Raw genomic sequence first — 20,083 nt, forward strand, 5'->3', positions numbered from 1 at the left:
ACATATTTGCATTTCATTGGTGTTTACAAACCTGTTATTTATGTTGAGAAATAAACTGATGGAGCAAAACTAGACCTGATCTGAAGAGAATTACCAGGAATTTAGCACAAAAAGTAAAAAAAAAAGACTCAAAAGAAGGAATATTAAGAAACTACGTCAGGTTTTAATGCGTTGATACAAAAACAATGTATTTACAGACGAACCATGATTATTAGAGTGGATTATCCAAAGATACAGATGTGGAAAAACACAAAAAACACAAACTTTCTGCCGTTTCTCAGGTGTTTAGACTTTCATCAGGTTTATTTCAGACCTGATTTGACCCAGGCCTGAAGGAACCTATTGTACATGTTTCTGCAGGTTTTAAATGTTTAAGAGGCAGATCCACGGACAGGACCAATGACACCAGAACTTTAACAAGCCCGATATTAACGTCTGTGAACCAGAAAACAGAACAATAATGTGGAAGAGCTCAGGTTCATCTCCAGTGTAGAGAAATGTGGGACAAATGGGGAATAATTTGGGAAAAAATTGGGGGGAAATAGGAGAAAAACAATAGTAATAAAATATCTACACACACCTCCTGATCCACAGACCTCCTGATCCACAGACCTCCTGATCCACAGACCTCCTCCATAATCACTTAAGTGTAATATGTTATTACACAGATTTAAATGAGTCAATATGAGTAAAAAAAAGCTGAAACAAATAGATTTTCTCTGACATTTGTCTCTAACATATATGAATTATCTGATATACAGTAATTCACACAGATCAGCCTGAGGCTTTCAGAAAAACCCGCTGAGCGTCTTCAGTCAGTGAGTTTAATATGTGTGTGAGAACTCCATAGGTGGTAGCACTGGAAATGGCCATTGCAACAACTGTTCCAACAAGTGGAATAAACCTGACTCCCTCCTCTATTGCTGTTGCTGTCACGTACGTAGCAGACGAGCCCAAAGACTTGAGCATAAGACCTTTGGTAATTTCAGCTCCTGAAAGAGGAGATTTTAACTCAGCCTTGAGATCCTCTAAAGAGACACCACTAACATCAGACAGCCTCTTCAGTGACCCAGGAGTGAGGCCCTGAGACGTCAGGCAGTGAAGAGTAAACCCTGTTATCATGATCAGATCAACCAACCCTGAGAGACCAGGGATCGGCACAGCTGCTCCTGCTGCTGAAGCTGCAGTGAACCATTTTATGTTTCTCCCCAATGACTCTTTCTTCTGCTGGATGACGTCCAGACTGATGTTGGGCAGAGTCAGGAGCAGAACATTTCTCTGGTGTTCAGGAAGGTCTTCTATCAGAGTTTTACACAGATCCTTGAATTCGTAGAGATGGAGTCTGAGACCAGACACCAGGAAGACCTTTGGAGACTCAAAGCCAAGCTTCTGCAGTTCTGTGTTAAAGAAAAGTCATATTAGTTGAACACATTGTCAGTTAGATTCTAAATGAACAGGTACCTTCAGTGCAGTTGTGTCTGATGGATTGAAGGTAATTCTCCTCATTAAAGTCTGGATCAAAGTCTTTCTCTGTCTGTATGTCGTCGTCAATCTTGGATCGAACAAAGTAGAACTTTTTCTTCATCTTGTGAATCTCTGTGGCCAGTTTTGCATCATTTTCTCTGAAGAGATGATCAGAAACTATGATGAAGAAGTCGTACTTCTCGAACTTCACATACTCCATGTATTTGTCAGGTGTAAACCCGGTGCTGCCGATCCCTGGCAGATCCCAGACACTGACATTGGGGTGATCTGGGTGGATGTACTTGGTTGGTTCCATGGTCTCCATGATTCCAGTTGGAGCTGCTCCTTCTGTGTTGTTTCTGATGCCTCTCAGAGCATTGACCAGAGAGGATTTACCAGAGCCAGCCTCTCCTGTGATGGCAACGTTCAGAGGAACACTGTTGAACTTATCCACATACGTCTGTGCCTTTCTAATGAAACTCTCGTCATCTTCAACGGTTTCAGCCGCGATGTTTCCTGGAAATAGTGAAAAGTAAATCAATCATCATCATACGAACTCTGTTATATATAATGACGGCATGTCTGGAGCTCCTGCGCTCGATCAGGTTCGATTGAAACCAGAAATATATGAAACTACAGACGGCAAAACTATAGTAGAGGATGAACTTCTTCCTCTCTGTGAAATGAAAGACACTGAGGATGAGATTGTTCTGTGGCTGCCAATACTTTTGATTCAGAAAGGATCGAGGCGTCAAAGACAAAAGGCTGTTTGAAATCTGCGCCTCTACTTCACAGCGGAACATCTCTCATGAACAACAACATTCAGGCCTGTCTCCAAGTGCTGAATGAATGTGGGACAATATCCCCGGATCTGTGTCCCACTACTTGGATGAATTTTCCCCGGTGACTTTTACAGATATGGACGAGTGAGGCCTGCTCCGCAAAGGGAGAACCTTCATGCTGAAATCTCTGCCATGAAGCGAGTGCACCTCCAGGCTGGAGTCAGCGATGGCCTACGGGCTGTCACGGTGGATGTGAGTAACCAGGTGTGCGCCCTGGAAGCGGCTCAGACCATGGCGCACTGGAGGCTAACGCCGCTAGCACCACAGCGGAGGAAGAGTTGGATATTGGGGCCGGACACAGCCATAACGAGAGGGAAAGATGCTGTCGGCCTTGGACAAGTCAACAGTATGCAGCCCGGATCACACAGGTGGAACCAGGCTGAGAAAAGGCGTCTCCGCAGAGAGCCACAGGCAGCGGTGGCTCAGCCAGCTGCTCCCAGAGATGAACCCCAGACACCTGCACACCTGGTGGGAGGAAAGGTGGCAAGACCGTTGTGGGCACTGGAGCAACCGGGGGCATCAAAATCAAAACCAAATTGGTAAGTTCTTCAAAGTTCTCACTCATCTCATGGACAAACTGGGGAATGATGTGAAGTACAAACGTTACTACTGCAATACTGCAAACACCAGATACGCCTCGTTCAAAGTATCTGCCGCATGCAGTGAAGTAGAAGTCATGTATAATCCTGAGTTATGGCCAGAGGGAACCTTTGTCAGACGCCGCTGGAGCCATGAGCGACTGAGCGTGAACGAACAACAGTCATGGATATCAAGGATTCATCTTCTAACTGTCGTGGCCGGCGTCTAGGCCAAAGTGTGGAGGTCAAAGTTCACCGTGTTGTCGTGGATGAACTTTCAGGACAGTGTGATATTCTGTGTCTATAAGAACCGTTTCTTGCTAAGCAAGATCTGAAAGGACTGAATTCATGACAGTTTCCTCGGGGCTGGAGAATCGACTGAGCTGAGCCTCGGGGACAGAGGGGAGGATCCCAGGAGGCGTGGCTCTTTTGTGGAATAAGAACCTGGCCTCACTGGTTAGTGTCATTAGACCTGATGCAGACCGGTGCGTTGCTTTACGTCTGTCTCAGAAAAACAAGGACTTTGTGATTTTAAATGTTTTTGCTCCATAGTCAAAATGACAAGTTTAGCTGTGTCTATGTTATTGTTGATATGAATGCAAATATATCAGACAATAATCCTGCCTTTGCTCGGCACATGGCCCAGTTTTGTACGGCGGGTCAGAGTAATGTAAAGGACTGTGGCCTCAGAAACAACGGCTTAAACTCATTGTGCTTCATCAGCCTGAGTCACATGTTTCTCAAAGCGCTGCATAAAGTCATTACTCATTCAGTCCACATTCGATGGTGGTACTATTGTAGCCACAGCCGCCCTGGGGCAGACTGACCGTTTACCACGTGGCTATAATATGCTATAATATGCTATAGATCTGGCCTCACTTTGTGCTCGGCACGTTTGATAAATGAGGCCCCGGGTCAGAGCCTAACCCTACGTTTAGTCTCTCCTAAAACACTGGTCCTTTAAGACTCAAGGTCTTGTAGAAAAGAAAAGTTATTTCAGTTATTAAAGACTCCGAGCGTCTGCCAGAAGTGAAAGAAACTCTGGTCTCTCATTTCAGGAACTGACACAGAAACACACAGGAAGTGTTGCAGACTTCCTGTGTCGATTAGAAATACAGTAACCCCTTAACCCCCGTCTTAACTGAGCACATTCAAAAGCTTCTGGCCTGGAGTTCACAGCCTCTCGGTCAGAGCAACGACTCATTTGAAAGCTAAGACCTGCAAACCTGAGCTAAGATTGTTCTTTGCGTTGGCGCCGCATTGTCGTCATATCGTTAGTGCTTTTCTTGTTCTGTTTTTGATGCTTTTTTCAAGAAGATTTTCGATCCGGAACTGTAGAAAATGCACTGGGTGAAGGCGAGGGTTAAGAGGTGAAACTCTCAGATGTAAAAGTGTAATCGAACTGCAGGCTCACTTCAGTGTTTGTTGGGTCAGTTTAAAGTGTTCATGACTTTATGAAGGTTCGCGTGGGCGTCGCCATGAACTGGTCCCGCCCCTTTTCTCCTATGTGTTAACCTGGGGCTGGAGAATCCACATAAAACCAGTCACTACAGGAAAACAAAGCCGTTTTCAGGCCGTCTTTGTTTTGTTACAATATGAACAATAGAGTAAAATTGTGAGTAAAAACTAATTAATACAACTTTGCAAAGTCGTGTTTTCTGTTTGAAATGTTTTCAACCTGCTGCTTCAGCCATTGTTGCTGTAATAAAAGTGTCCTGTTACTTCCTGAGTTTATCGTTAGACCCGCCCACCCCACATCACTGCTCTGATTGGCTGAGCAGGTCACATGTTTTACAGGAATCACCCAGACTCCAGATAACGGTCCTCAGAGCTGCTTCTGTCTGTGAGCGTCAGATCACGGTGAGTCTTTAGATTTATTTATTATCAAAGACATTTTCCTAAAGCTCATTCTGTATCAGAGAGGATGAACTTAGTGGAAACAGGACCAGACTTTAACACAGTTCAGACAGAGACCAGAGAGGAGGGAGAGGAGGGAGAGGAGGGAGAGGAGGGAGAGGAGGGAGAGGAGAGAGAGGAGAGAGAGGAGGGAGAGGAGAGAGAGAGGAGAGAGAGGAGAGAGAGGAGGGAGAGGAGGGAGAGGAGGAACATGAACAGTCCAGTGTGTGGATTATTGTGATTTAAGATCTTTTTTGACATGAACAAAGCAGATGTTTTTAGGGTCTGGTACCGTTGCATTATTTACTTGTATGTGTGCAGAGCCTTGTGATAGACTTTAAAGGACAATGTAGGACTATCTAGTTCAGGGGGGCCCAAACTTTTTGTCTCCGAATCTGTGGGTTGTGGCCAAACACGGCGACGTCAGCGTGAAAAACACATATAACTGCAAAGTGTAAAGTTACTTTATTTTATTTACTTTTTATTTTTTCAATAGCCACGTTTGCATTTGATTCTATCTCTGCAAATAACATGTTATATGAACCTCTTAACTCCCGCCTGAACCGAGAGGATCTTTTTTTGTCAATGTTTTGTCACATTTTTGTCATTTTTTCATCCATTTTTTTCATAAATATTTTGCCACTTTTTCGTCAATGTTTTCGTCTCACTTCTGTCGCTATTTTCACAGCTTTTTTCCAGAAGCTTTTGGATTGGGGTAAAGCCAAACTGGAGAAAATGTGCTCGGTTCAGGTGGGAGTTAAGGGGTTAAAACGAACTGTAGCAATTTAGTGCAAAAAAACCTGTATCTACAGCACCTACAGTAACTTTACCACATTAGATTATTCTGAAAGTGTCGGTTCAGCATCAATTCTTTTCTTTTAAGTCACTTTTTAACATATACAGTTGTCGACGTAAACAACCTTTGTAATAAAAGTTTGAAAACTGTGAAAGTTGATGCTACAAAGCTCTGTGATTGATGAATACCACGACACAACAGTGTTTCCTCAACTTTGTGAAAGGGGTGAAACAGCGCCCCCAATTTGACGCGGGTGGTCAAAAAGTGAACTGCATCCATATTTACCTTTGAGAATGAATGGAAGAGAGTTAGTATTAACCAGCACAAAAGTAGGTCACTCTCTGGCGGGCCAAATTTGCGCGCGCTAGCTAACCGTTAGCATTAGCCCGATGTTAACATGTAGCATCAAGTTAGCATTCTCCGTTATTCATGTATTTATGGGCTGTTGAACCACTTTGCTCCTCCCCATGTCTTTGTATCATTATTTAGTAGAAGCTTTATTCATAATTCAGCGTTTGTTACAGTAGTTTTTGCAGCACATTGTTAGCATTCAAACGCTCTATATAGATACAGACGCATCTCTGGAATCGCCCATATATGGTCAACAGTTAAGGGGAAAACAATTGAGAAAAAAAAAATATTTTCTCTAATTATTAAAAAACAACTGTAACAAACGTTGAATTATGAATATAGTTTCTACTAAATAAAGACACAAAGACATGGGGAGGAGCAAAGTGGCCGTTTGAAGTTCCTGAATGCAGAAGTGCCAAAGTGCTCATTTCCTGCTCACGTTAGTCTCAAAGCTGCGGGTGAGTCCGTTTCACCCCACGGTTCATCTGTCCAGGTTCAGCTGTGCTTTAGCAGGACATGAACTTTACGGAGCCGTTTGTAGAGTAAACTTTTGATGCTGCTCCTGTGGGTTTGTGCTGTGTGTGGTTACAGGCTTCTCTTCAGTCTGAGGAGCAGCAGTGGTGAGAGAACAACATCCTGCTTTGAACAGGTGGGGGGGGAGGGGTCAGGTGAGAGGGGGAGGGGTCAGGTGAGAGGGGGAGGGGTCAGGTGAGAGGGGGAGGGGTCAGGTGAGTGGGGGAGGACAGTCATACCTGATCCTCTTCATGATGAGGGACATGAAACAGTGTTGGAAACATTTGATTTGAACAAAGGCAGATGAGTTTTAAAATATCACAGATAAATCTCTAATAACCATGTGTTCCTCCTGCTGCAGGTGTCGGTGACTCTTCCCTCAGAGTAAAACATGGCTGAAGGGCTCTGGAGAAGCAGAAGTATAGATCACCTGATCAACTTCACCTCACACTTTGACAGAAACAAACCCAGGATGAAGAGGATCGTGTCTCAGCTGGAGGTGATCTGTGAAGAAACAAGATGGAGGAAAGATGAAGTCAAGATAAAGGCTGCACTTGCTGCTACAGGAGCCGGTGTCGTATTAATCCCTTCGACTGGAGGCCTCAGTCTGTTAGCCACTGCAGGTGTTGTTGTTACAGCAGCTGTTGGAGCAGCTGGAGTTGTTGTTGCTCGTGATAAAATCACTGACAAAGGCACACTGGAGAAGGTGAAGAACCTGATCACTGAGTTCTGTGACTTGGTCCAACCTCTGAGGGACGTTCACAGAGAGAAGACAGAGATGTTTGAGAAACTGGACAGAAAAGTAGAAGAAATGTTCACTCTTTTACAGACTCTGATTGACGGGCTGTATGTGTTGTTCATTGACTTTAATAAAGATTCCACAGTACAGCGCCTCCTGGAGGTCACTAAGCAGTGCAGGCAAATTCTGAAGGAGCTGGAAGAGCTGAAGAACTGGTGAAGCTGGAGGAGCAGAAGAAGCTGTAGGGACGAGCAAGGTGAAGCTTCATGGATCTCCTGGAGGAGCTGAAGAAGCTTCATGAATCTCCTGGAGGAGCTGAAGAAGCTTCATGGATCTCCTGGAGGAGCTGAAGAAGCTTCATGAATCTCCTGGAGGAGCTGAAGAAGCTTCATGGATCTCCTGGAGGAGCTGAAGAAGCTTCATGAATCTCCTGGAGGAGCTGAAGAAGCTTCATGGATCTCCTGGAGGAGCTGAGGACAAACATGAGGCCTGGGTCTGCAGGATCTGTGTGTTTCACTGGTTCCTCCTGATCGTGTCATTAAACCTGTGACTCTGGACGACTGTACAAAGTTTATTCCTCTCCTCGATTAGTTTGTTCTTTTACAGACCATATGTTCTATAGTTTGTTCCTTTACAGACCACATGTTCTATAGTTTGTTCCTTTACAGACCACATGTTCTATAGTTTGTTCCTTTACAGACCATATGTTCTATAGTTTGTTCCTTTACAGACCATATGTTCTATAGTTTGTTCCTTTACAGACCATATGTTCTATAGTTTGTTCCTTTACAGACCATATGTTCTATAGTTTGTTCCTTTACAGACCACATGTTCTATAGTTTGTGCTTTTACAGACCATATGTTCTATAGTTTGTTCCTTTACAGACCACATGTTCTATAGTTTGTTCCTTTACAGACCATATGTTCTATAGTTTGTTCCTTTACAGACCATATGTTCTATAGTTTGTTCCTTTACAGACCATGTGTTCTATAGTTTGTTCTTTTACAGACCATATGTTCTATAGTTTGTTCATTTACAGACCATATGTTCTATAGTTTGTTCTTTTACAGACCATATGTTCTATAGTTTGTTCCTTTACAGACCATATGTTCTATAGTTTGTTCCTTTACAGACCACATGTTCTATAGTTTGTTCCTTTACAGACCATATGTTCTATAGTTTGTTCCTTTACAGACCATATGTTCTATAGTTTGTTCCTTTACAGACCACATGTTCTATAGTTTGTTCTTTTACAGACCATATGTTCTATAGTTTGTTCTTTTACAGACCATATTTACATTATAATCACATCACTGCTGTTCTTGTTTTAAATAAAGCTTTTCTCATAAACCTTTGGTCTTAGAGTCTGAGGTCACACACAGAGAGAGAGAGAAAAGGCCTGAGCCGGGTCTGAGGTGACACAAGTGTGGCAGTACAGACTTACACCAGCAGGGGGCAGCAGCTACAGCAGAAAACCACAAAAAGCTCCAGGAAGATCTGTTTTTATTGGAGTTTATTAACGAGCAAATATTAACTTAACTGTGTGAAACAAAATACATAAATCTGTGAAAAACATAAATTAAACTAAAACTAAGTCATTCTTAAAAACAGGAGCACGAGACGATCTACATCCGTTTAATATCTGATCAAAATGAAGCTTTTGCTGCTTAAATATTCACTTGAGTAAGAAACATGTACATCATTATAATGTTTCTCAAATAGAAGTACAATTACTTCAGAAAGTTACTCAAGTACATGAATGTAACTAAGTACTTCCTGCCTCTGACTGAGTATTACTGCAGTGTAAAAAGAAGCGCGGAAATGACAATAATACATTTTTAAATAATCCTGCTGTTTCTGTTCACCTCTTATCCCTGCTTTAACTGAGTGCATTTTCTCCAGTTTAGCTTTACCCAAATCTAAAAGCTTCTGGACTGGAGAGCAACAGGTCATTTGAAAGCTAAGGCCTTTGAAAACTGATCCTAACTTTTATGTTGCGTCGTCGCCAAGTTTTTGTTTCTTTATCGCTCTTGTTTAAACACAATCACACCACATTTCAGAAATCGAATATTTTGAAATCTTCTACCACAATACACTTTTCCTATTCTCATTGAATGTCTCATTTTAGTTTCTCCCAATTCTTCGTCTTCCTCTGCCTTGTATCACACGTGCAGCTCGGCAAGAGTGTAGAAAAGCGGAGCACGAAGATAAGCTTGAAGTGTCTTATCAAATCTTGACCAACTCATGGAAAGACTATCAGAGAACTCTTAAGGCTGAGAAGTCAAAATACCTCTCGAGTATAGTGTCCCAGAATTTGGACAAGCCCAGGGTGCTTTTTAAAACTATAGGGTCTGTGCTGAACCCTCCCCAATCCACGATAATGGAATCTTCCTGTGCAGCTTGTGAGAATTTTGTGACCTTCTTCAGTGACAAAGTGGCTACTATCAGAGCTAACATTTCTGCCCCTCTCCACAACACAGTAACGGACAGTAACTGTTTTGCAGCTTTTCAGCAGTTTGAACCTGTGTCCTTGGCGTTTCTTACTAATGTTGTAAGTAAGCTCAAACCATCATCAAGCCCAACAGACCCTGTTCCCCCACGCCTCTATAGAGAGGTCTGGACAGCCACTGGTCCCTGTGTCCAGGAAATAGTTCATTGTAGCTTAACATCAGGGATTGTGCCAAGTTTTTTCAAACAAGCTGTGGTTGAGCCCTGACTTAAAAAACCTAGTTTGGACTCTTCTGTCTTGTCCAATTATCGTCCAATCTCGAAGCTTCCATTTCTGTCAAAGATTTTAGAAAGAAGTGTTTTTGCTCAGCTGCTCAAGCTTTTTTAGATGCACATGATATTTTTGATGCCTTCCAGTCAGGCTATAAAGCTCTGCATAGCACTGAGACTGCACTTTTAAAGGTTTTTAATGACCTGTTTTTACTGATTCTGGTGACTCTGCCAGTGCTTTTAGACCTGACTGCTGCTTTTGACAAAGTCGACCACACAATTCTTTTAAATCGTTTGGAACACTGTGTGGGTGTCAGGGGGACGGCCCTGGAGTGGTTTAAGTCTTACCTGTCGGGGAGATCTTTCTCAGTCAGGCTGGGGGACTCCACCTCGTCTTTTGCTCCCCTCAATTGTGGAGTTCCCCAGGGTTCAATTCTCGCACCTGTACTGTTTGCACTTTATATTCTCCCCCTCAGCCAAATCTTTAAAAAACACGGCATCTCCTACCACTTTTACGCGGATGCCAAATCTACATGCCACTCAGAGAAAATGCCAACAGCCCCCTGACACCCCCACTTCAGTGCTTAAGTGACGTCAAGGCTTGGTTGGCTCACAACTTTTTAAATCTGAATGAGGGAAAAACTGAAATTGTGGTGTTTGGCCCCTGGGACCCCCAAAATGACATGGGTCCCGACAACAATATGTCCGTCCCTCAGCCACCAGCCTTGGCGTCATTGTTGACTGTGATTTTAAACTCAATAAACAGATCGGCGCCGTTGTTAAATCAAGTTTTTATCACCTTCGTCTTTTAGCCAAAGTGAAACCTTTTTTAAGTTTGAAACACTTTGAACAAGTCGTGCTTTTATCTCCACTCGCCTGGACGACTGAGATGCCTCTACACAGGAATCAGCCAGAATGTCTTCACCGCCTGCAGTTAGTCCAGAACTCCGCGGCTTTAACAGGAACCAAAAAACATGAACATATTTCACCAATTCTGAACTGATTCGCTCTCACACAAATGTTTTTTTTTCAAAATGACAGAAAATAAAACATTCAACAGCTGTGGGTAAAACTGTTCCACTAACTAACTAACTAACTAACTAACTAACTAACTAACTAACTAACTAACTAACTAACTAACTAACTAACTAACTAACTAACTAACTAGCTAACGACATGAGACACGATCTAAATCAGGGGGGCCCAAACTTTTTGTCTCCGAGGCCAAAATGAAAAAGTGTCTGTGGTTTGCGGGTCAAACACGGCGATGTCAGCATGAAACACATATAACCGCATTTAATAATAGTGACTTTATTGTATTTTATGGTAAACATTTGCATTTGATTCTATATACAAATAACCTGCTACATTAAAACAAATGTTAACTCTGGTAAAGCCAAGTTTTAGTAGAACAAAATCCATTATTGTAGCGATATAGTGCCAGATGTAAACACCACCACCTGTACCTGCAGCTTCTACACAGTGGCCTTTGCAATAAAAGTTATAAAAATGGCAAAGTTGATGCTACAACGCTCTGATAAAAACCAAGACACGACAACATTGTTTCTATAACTTTGCCAAAGGAGGGAAACAGCGCCCCCAATTTGCCGCTGGTGGCCAAAAAGTGTACTGCATCCATAACTACCATGGAGAATGAATGATAATGAGTTCGTATTAACCAGATTAAACACAAAATGGCGGCTCATTACAAAAAGGAAAGTCGATAAAAAACAGATAATAGATTATTACGATCATGTTTCTTCCCAAGCTCTAATTTAGTTTCTGGATTTTTGTAAAGTTTTGGAATAATGGAACAATATTTTTTGTTTACAACTTTGGAACATTTTGTTTTAGTTAGTTTACTCCCCTCTGGACGTGGCTGAGAAAGTCCCAGACAGACACTCACGGAGCTTCTTTTATCTCAGAGGCTGTCGTTTAGATAAAGGCTCTGATGTGGCTCAGTGAAGCTGCAGCTCTGAGGCTCTCAGTCGTCCAGAGCCTGATGTTTTCAGCTGTGACTGTGTGATCCTTGTTCTAAATACAATTGTTTTACTGCATCATGAGTAACACATTAGACTTTCCTTCAGGACAATCATAAAGCTGAACCTTGAACCTTTTATTTCACTGAATTTATGTGTTTGTGTGATTGCAATGAAAATACAATGTGTGACATGTGAAAAACGTAATCACTGAAGACAGAAAGGAAAAAATGAACTTTCATCCAAAATCAGAGAAAAACAAAATGATATTGAATTTATGGAAAGAGAGAGAAGGACGTTTTTGACTAAAGTAGAAGAATATCCAGGTGTGTTTATCCTGCGCTGCCCCCAGAGGTCAGAGGGACTACATGCAAATATATAAATAACCTGCTCATAGACTTTGAATGGAAAAATCTAAGTAAGAACAACTTTAATAACAAAGGTGAGCTGGAGGCCTTGAACGGTTGGATTTCACTCTCTCATTCACTCACCAGTGTACGCAGAGGCAAGGAGGGTGAAGGGTCTACAAGGTGAGGAGAGACAAGGTGAAACTCCTCCCTCTTTAATCAGAAAGCTCTTCTTAGTTTGTCAAATGAGGAGAGCAGGAACAAGCTCCTCCCCCTCCTCCTGATTGGACCTGACAGGCTGGTTCGCAGGAAAACCTCGTCTCATTGGTCGACGCAGGAGGATACTCTGGAAAAATAACATGTATTATAACTTATTTTAGAGGACGTGGTCCATTTGGCACATTTGTACATTTGTAAAACATTGAAACTTCTAGAGTATCACTTTAAAGCAGCTGCCTCTAATGATAGACTTTAGTTCTTTCCCCTCCCTCGCTGAAGACGACATCACTATTATGAACAAATAACACAAACATCTGAATAAACAACAGAAAGGAGAGCGGGCAGGACCAGACTCTAAAATATGACGTCCAAACCCTCACATGGTGAAACACTGGACAAATCAGACTCATAAAAGTAATAATAAAATCTGATCATATCCTCCACAGCTCTGCTCTGATTGGCTGAGACAGTCTCCATGTGACACACAGTCCACAGTCTGAGCTCAGTGCGTGGCTGCTCTCACAGGTAAGAACTGTCTCCTATATTTACTTTACTTTCCAGGTTCAGACTCAGCTCATAATAAATACTAACACACAGGTCGAGTATTGAAAGTGAGACGCTGCAGTGACCTCACCGTGTGTCCGTGACCTCACCGTGTGTCCGTGACCTCACTGTGTGTCCGTGACCTCACCGTGTGTCCGTGACCTCACCGTGTGTCCGTGACCTCACTGTGTGTCCGTGACCTCACTGTGTGTCCGTGACCTCACTGTGTGTCCGTGACCTCACCGTGTGTCCGTGACCTCACCGTGTGTCCGTGACCTCACTGTGTGTCCGTGACCTCACCGTGTGTCCGTGACCTCACCGTGTGTCCGTGACCTCACCGTGTGTCCGTGACCTCACTGTGTGTCCGTGACCTCACTGTGTGTCCGTGACCTCACTGTGTGTCCGTGACCTCACTGTGTGTCCGTGACCTCACCGTGTGTCCGTGACCTCACTGTGTGTCCGTGACCTCACTGTGTGTCCGTGACCTCACTGTGTGTCCGTGACCTCACTGTGTGTCCGTGACCTCACTGTGTGTCCGTGACCTCACTGTGTGTCCGTGACCTCACCGTGTGTCCGTGACCTCACCGTGTGTCCGTGACCTCACTGTGTGTCCGTGACACAATGACTTGTCTTTACCGACAAACTGTTTTTATTTTGTGACGTATTAGTAATGAATATTTGCACTGAGGGATTTTGGATCTGGTTTAGTTTTGGAATAAACTAGTTATTAGTTTACAAACATTTAACCTTTGACCCCGGCCTTTACAAAAGAGACACAGAGTAACGCTTCATTTGGTTGTGACTTTTTTGTTGTGTTATTGGTGCAGTGTTGTTACTTTTCTATTTTGTTATTGTAGCGTTTTCTTCTTGTTTTTGTTGCTATTTTTACACTTTTTTCAAGAATCTTTTAGATTTGGGTAAAACCAAACTGGAGCTCCCCCAGTGGGGGGGTCCGCCCCTTTACACCCGTCTCCAGTGCGTGCTAGTGGCAGGCCGTGGTATTGCAGCCAGCAGCCCCACAGACACTCATGTAAAAGGAGCAGCCTGTAAAATGGTCCACAGGGCATCTGGAGTTTCAGACTGAGGCAAATATATTTCTTTAAAATGACTATTTTTAGGACATGGACTTTTTTTCTTAGTAAAAAAATTGTAAAGCATCAAATATACATTTTTAAAAGTGTTCTAATGACGTGACGTCACCAGGGCCGCAGACGTGCGTGTGCGTGTGCGTGTGCGTGTGCGTGAGCGTGTGCATGTGCGTGTGCGTGACGACTCATGAACGAGCAGATTCTCCCTCGTGTGATTTAGCGGCTGAAGTCTGAGCAAAACAAATGAACTGGACTAAAAACAAGGACAAACGACAACTAACAAACATCTCAAGTAAGTTTAGCCAAAAACTAAATACGTTTGTATGATGAATATAACATGTGTTTATAGCATTGGATTATGGTTAATAAGAAACAACTAGTCTACATGTTATTAAACTCATTTCTGAAAATTAAATAATGGCACTAATAACCTGTAACTGTTTTATTAATTAAAAAAATACTAGCAGCATTTAATGTACTTATGTACTTACACCATTATTTGTGTAAGTAGAATGAAACAGAAAAAAATGCATGATTTTTCCGCATCTGTCCTGGATCCAGTACAGTCGAGTCGAGTCGAGTCGAGTCGAGTCGAGTCGAGTCGAGTCGAGTCGAGTCGAGTCGAGTCGAGTCGAGTCGAGTCGAGTCGAGTGAAGTAACAACTCGATTTTTATCAATTCTATCACAATATCAAGACTTCCAGCACTTACGAAACTTCCCAGAAAAGTGACCGAGCGGAAGTTCATGAGCGCGGCTCCGTACGTCCGAAGGGCCGCTAAGCGCCCGGTTGTTCCAAGAGCGGCTAAACGAGCTTTTTAAGCCCCGCCCTGACAAACTAACCCCCAAAGTCATCGTAGCAGAGTAGCTTATTCACCTGAAATGGCCTTAAAAAAACATTTTGTGTTTAAAGAACGATGATATTAAGAGATTTGACTTTTTGCGTAATGGCGTCCGCTCCGCTCTGAGGCTTCGTCGGCAGCCGTGCGCGCTCACGCTGCTTTCACCCACTTGGGCCGTGGGAGCAGAGATACAGGTGACGCGTCATACGGGCACTTTGGGCCGCAATGGCGGACGAAACTGGTTTCATGCGCCACTGAGCACCTCTATGTAAAGAGATAGGAGCTGGGACAACATGCCTCTACCATGTATATATTTCTATATACATATATACAGGGGAGCTCATATTTCTATGAGCTCCCCTTAATGATGAGGGACATAAAACAGTGGACATGTTGGAAACATTTGATTTGAACAAAGGCAGATGAGTTTTAAAATATCACAGATAAATGTATAATAACCTCTTCCTCCTGCTGCAGGTGTCGGTGACTCTTCCCTCAGAGTAAAACATGGCAGAAGCGCTCTGGAGAAGCAGCAGTAAAGAGCACCTGATCTACTTCACCAACAAACCCAGGATGAAGGAGATCGTGTCTCAGCTGGACAAGATCTGTGAAGAAACAAGATGGAGGAAAGGTCAAGTCCCGATAATGGCCACACTTGCTGCAGCTGGAGTGGGAGCAGGTCTCTTATTCGCCCCTTTCACTGGAGGCCTCAGTCTGTTAGCCATTGGAAGTGCTGGTGCTGTAACAGGAGCTGGAGCTGTTGTTGTTTGTGATAAATTCACTGACAAAGACACACTGGAGAAGGTGAAGAACCTGATCACTGAGTTCTGTGATTTGGTCCAACCTCTGAGGGACGTTCTCAGAGAGAAGAGAGAGATGTTTGAGACACTGGACGGAAAAGTAGAAAAAATGTTCACTCTTTTACAGACTCTGATTGACGGGCTGTTTGGGTTGTTTATTGACTTTAAAGCAGATTCCACAGTACAGCGCCTCCTGGAGGTCACTGGGCAGTGCAGGCACATTCTGGAGGAGCTGAAGAAGCTGTTTGAATGAGCAAAGTGAAGCTTCATGGATCTCCTGGAGGAGCTGGAGAAGCTGTAAGGGCAAAGTGAAGCTTCATGGATCTCCTGGAGGAGCTGAAGAAGCTTCATGGATCTCCTGGAGGAGCTGAGGACAAACATGAGGCCTGGGTCTGCAGGATCTGTGTGTTTCACTGGTTCCTCCTGATCGTGTCATTAAACCTGTGACTCTGGACGACTGTACAAAGTTTATTCCTCTCCTCGATTAGTTTGTTCCTTTACAGACCATATGTTCTATAGTTTGTTCCTTTACAGACCATATGTTCTATAGTTTGTTCCTTTACAGACCATATGTTCTATAGTTTGTTCCTTTACAGACCATATGTTCTATAGTTTGTTCCTTTACAGACCATATGTTCTATAGTTTGTTCCTTTACAGACCATATGTTCTATAGTTTGTTCCTTTACAGACCACATGTTCTATAGTTTGTTCCTTTACAGACCACATGTTCTATAGTTTGTTCCTTTACAGACCACATGTTCTATAGTTTGTTCCTTTACAGACCATATGTTCTATAGTTTGTTCCTTTACAGACCACATGTTCTATAGTTTGTTCCTTTACAGACCACATGTTCTATAGTTTGTTCCTTTACAGACCACATGTTCTATAGTTTGTTCCTTTACAGACCACATGTTCTATAGTTTGTTCCTTTACAGACCATATGTTCTATAGTTTGTTCCTTTACAGACCATATGTTCTATAGTTTGTTCCTTTACAGACCATGTGTTCTATAGTTTGTTCCTTTACAGACCATGTGTTCTATAGTTTGTTCTTTTACAGACCATATGTTCTATAGTTTGTTCTTTTACAGACCATATGTTCTATAGTTTGTTCTTTTACAGACCATATGTTCTATAGTTTGTTCCTTTACAGACCATGTGTTCTATAGTTTGTTCTTTTACAGACCATATGTTCTATAGTTTGTTCTTTTACAGACCATATGTTCTATAGTTTGTTCCTTTACAGACCATGTGTTCTATAGTTTGTTCTTTTACAGACCATATGTTCTATAGTTTGTTCTTTTACAGACCATATGTTCTATAGTTTGTTCCTTTACAGACCATATGTTCTATAGTTTGTTCCTTTACAGACCATATGTTCTATAGTTTGTTCCTTTACAGACCATGTGTTCTATAGTTTTGCTTTTACACGTCCACATTTACATTATAATCACATCACTGCTGTTCTTGTTTTAAATAAAGCTTTTCTCATAAACGTTTGGTCTGAATTCTGACGATTCTTTTCTTTTACAAAACAATCATAAAATCCTAGAATTGTTTTAGTCTGAGGGACACGAACGCTGTGACGTGGCCTTAGCAGTAGAGAGCCCTCTGGTGGCGAGGAGTGTAATGTGAACGTCTGTGAGCTACAGGAGGCTGAAGCTTAGCAGTAGAGAGCCCTCTGGTGGTGAGGAGTGTAATGTGAGCCCTCTGTGAGCTACAGGAGGCTGAAGCTTAGCAGTAGAGAGCCCTCTGGTGGCGAGGAGTGTAATGTGAGCCGTCTGTGAGCTAAAGGAGGCCGAACGCCGCCCATGAGTCTGAGACGTGAGGGAGAATCAGGAGGAGAGGGTCATCAGAGGTTCCTTCATAAAGCACCAGGACTTCAGTTAAGTTCTATCCGTTATAAGTTCTACTCGAGGAAAGGAAGAACAGTGTGGATGTGAGAGCTAGTCCCTAATTGGTCGTGCAAGGTCAGGCAATTCGGGTGCACTTCCTGCTGCTGTTATACTGCATTCAGACTGAAGGTGTTGGAGACTCTTCTGTTCTGGTTTATTGCCTTCATGGTTTGTGCCGCCCTGTGAGGCGACTCCTGTGGTGATGTTGGGCTTTACAAAACCACTGATTGATTCAGACGACAGGAGTGAATGTGTTCTGAAGCAGGAAGGAGCTCTGACTGAAAAAAGAACTGCTGTTTGGTTCTAACTAGTCCCTCTTTGTTACTGCCATGTCCTCTGGATCTTCAACTATAGCTACACACGATCTACGCAAGGATCTCCCCAGTGTTTAATCCCTTGTCCAGCCCATATGTCCGAATAAAGGACTATTATTTGTGCCAGTGGATGATGGTTATTCCAGCTTAGCCCCGTTAGCTTGTTACAGTCGCCTACAGCTCATTGTTGATGAAAAGTCTGCAATAAACCACAAATACATCAAGCCCGGCTCAGTGTGTGATCATCTCAAAGGCTGCTTTATAAAATTACTGCTTTATTGACGTTATTAGAGCATAACACTTGTTTTCACCGGATCTATGCGCTGCTAAGGAGCTAGTTAGCTCCGGGCGAGCGGTTAGCAGCTCGGCTTTTTGACATGGCTGATGTTCTCACGTTGAAAACACAGACTCGATAAAGTTGTTTTGGGCAGAGAGATAATCAGAGGCTGTCAGTGCTTTTTACTATCGTCTCTCACGCTTAGCTCTCCGGCCCGGCCCTCGAGACTCCGAGCCGGGCGGGAGACCGTACAGCGGGGCAGTGCGAGGCTAATTATTTATGCAATTTCTCCATCTGTGAGATCAATAAAGTACCATCTTATCTTAAAAGTGTCCGCTGAAGGCAGGAGGGAGGCGGGAGGTACGAGCCCCAAATGTAGGGAGTCGGAACAGTGGAAGTCTGCATCGCAAAATATCAGCTACAGAATTGTGTTCCTCTTGTAGCAGGCTGGACTTGCCACTAGATGCTCCTCTGCTTTCACTGTTACCGCCCCCACATACGCCGCCTCACCGTCCCTCTTCCGGGTAGTAACTATCGTATCTTACTAGTTGCTGATCAGGCGATTGTATCACTTTTAGCTCCGGCCCGCGCCGCGGTGTACAGAGGCTGGCTATGGTGGCCGATGGCCTAGCTTTTGTCCATGTGTGTGTTCCTCTGGTTGTCCTGACAGCGCTGCCTCTGCGCTTGGAGGAGGTACGTGTTTGTTTTGATCAAGGCAGTGGTCAACGTGATTATTTCGTAGCCTTTCGTAACGTTTCTTTTTTTAAATAGGTCTCCACCCAAACACCATGGCTGTCTCGCCTTCTCGCCTTTTGTCCTCCTGCTTTGTACCTTCCACTCCCACAAACTAAATGAACGATGGTGCCCACGTTTGTCAAACCAACGTGAGATTGTGAACTGTATGTTTTTATGGTACTGGGTATGAGGAAATGAAACGAAATAATTTATTGCCACACTCTCTTAGCAGAAGATGAAGCAAACAGAGCCAATGAAAACACTTCAGCAGAACCGGAACTTGCGAACACCTCAAAATTCAGTCGCTCCCCCGCCCATCGGATGACATTTTGGGAGAGCAGAACGCCTGTCGGACAAAGTCAGAAGAGCTGGGCTGGTCCGTCTGTGTAACATGGGTGTACAGTCACTCGACCTTTGCTTCTATCAAAGAGTTCATGTCTGCCCTCTGCTTCCGTTCTGCTTTTCATCATGTAAAGTCTCTGAAATGGACACTTTCCTGCTCCTATGAACGGTGAACACTGATTTCAGTCCCAATAATAAACATTCCTCTGCTGTATTATCAGAAAGCCCAGGAGCTAACCGTGTGTCCGCTGGGGTTGAATCTTTAGACACGCTTCATTTTCAGTCATTTCAACTTCATTTGAGTCTTTAATGGGCCGATTATTCATGAAAACTGCAAGGACTTAACATTTGTCAGTTGAAAAATTAAACAAGTTAATTAAACAAGATGAAGAAGACGGAAAACTTACTAAACATTTTTTTAATGGCCACACACAGTCACACAGGTGTGTTTAGGGACTCCAAAGTTAACATGTTTAAATAGGGTTAAACAGGTCTGATGGAGTATTTGACAGCAGCTTCACATACTGTCATTGTTTTTGTCTTGTTTGGAGTCTCTGTTGTAGTAAAGGGCAGATGAACTTTGATAAATGTATCACGCAGTGTTGGAAGGCTTACAGGCGCCATCTGGTGGTGAAAAAGCATTACAGCAGTGAGCCTGAAAAAAAAGCAATCTCATATTTGTTGCTGAATGTATGTTTGATCGTGTGTGAAGTTAAATCCCAGTACACGGGTATGCTGTGTGTACGTGTGTATGCTGTGTTCCCACGCTCTTATTTCCTTTTAATATGTTCTTCTGTAGTATTGTG

General features: G+C 43.2%; 1 protein-coding gene across 1 annotated transcript; it reads right to left on the minus strand.

Moving 5' to 3' along the window:
- Positions 1–774: 774 nt before the first annotated feature.
- LOC306982528 (interferon-inducible GTPase 5-like) lies at positions 775–2,871 on the minus strand (the record flags this gene model as incomplete). The annotated part of the gene is made up of 3 exons (XM_079582489.1): positions 775–1,397; positions 1,462–1,980; positions 2,682–2,871. The coding sequence occupies 3 exons, from the start codon at positions 2,869–2,871 to the stop codon at positions 775–777; spliced, it is 1,332 nt and encodes a 443-aa protein (XP_079438615.1).
- Positions 2,872–20,083: the final 17,212 nt, after the last annotated feature.

The sequence above is a fragment of the Gobius niger genome (genome assembly GCF_951799975.1).
Source record: "Gobius niger genome assembly, chromosome: 24".
Taxonomy (NCBI): Eukaryota; Metazoa; Chordata; class Actinopteri; order Gobiiformes; family Gobiidae; genus Gobius; species Gobius niger.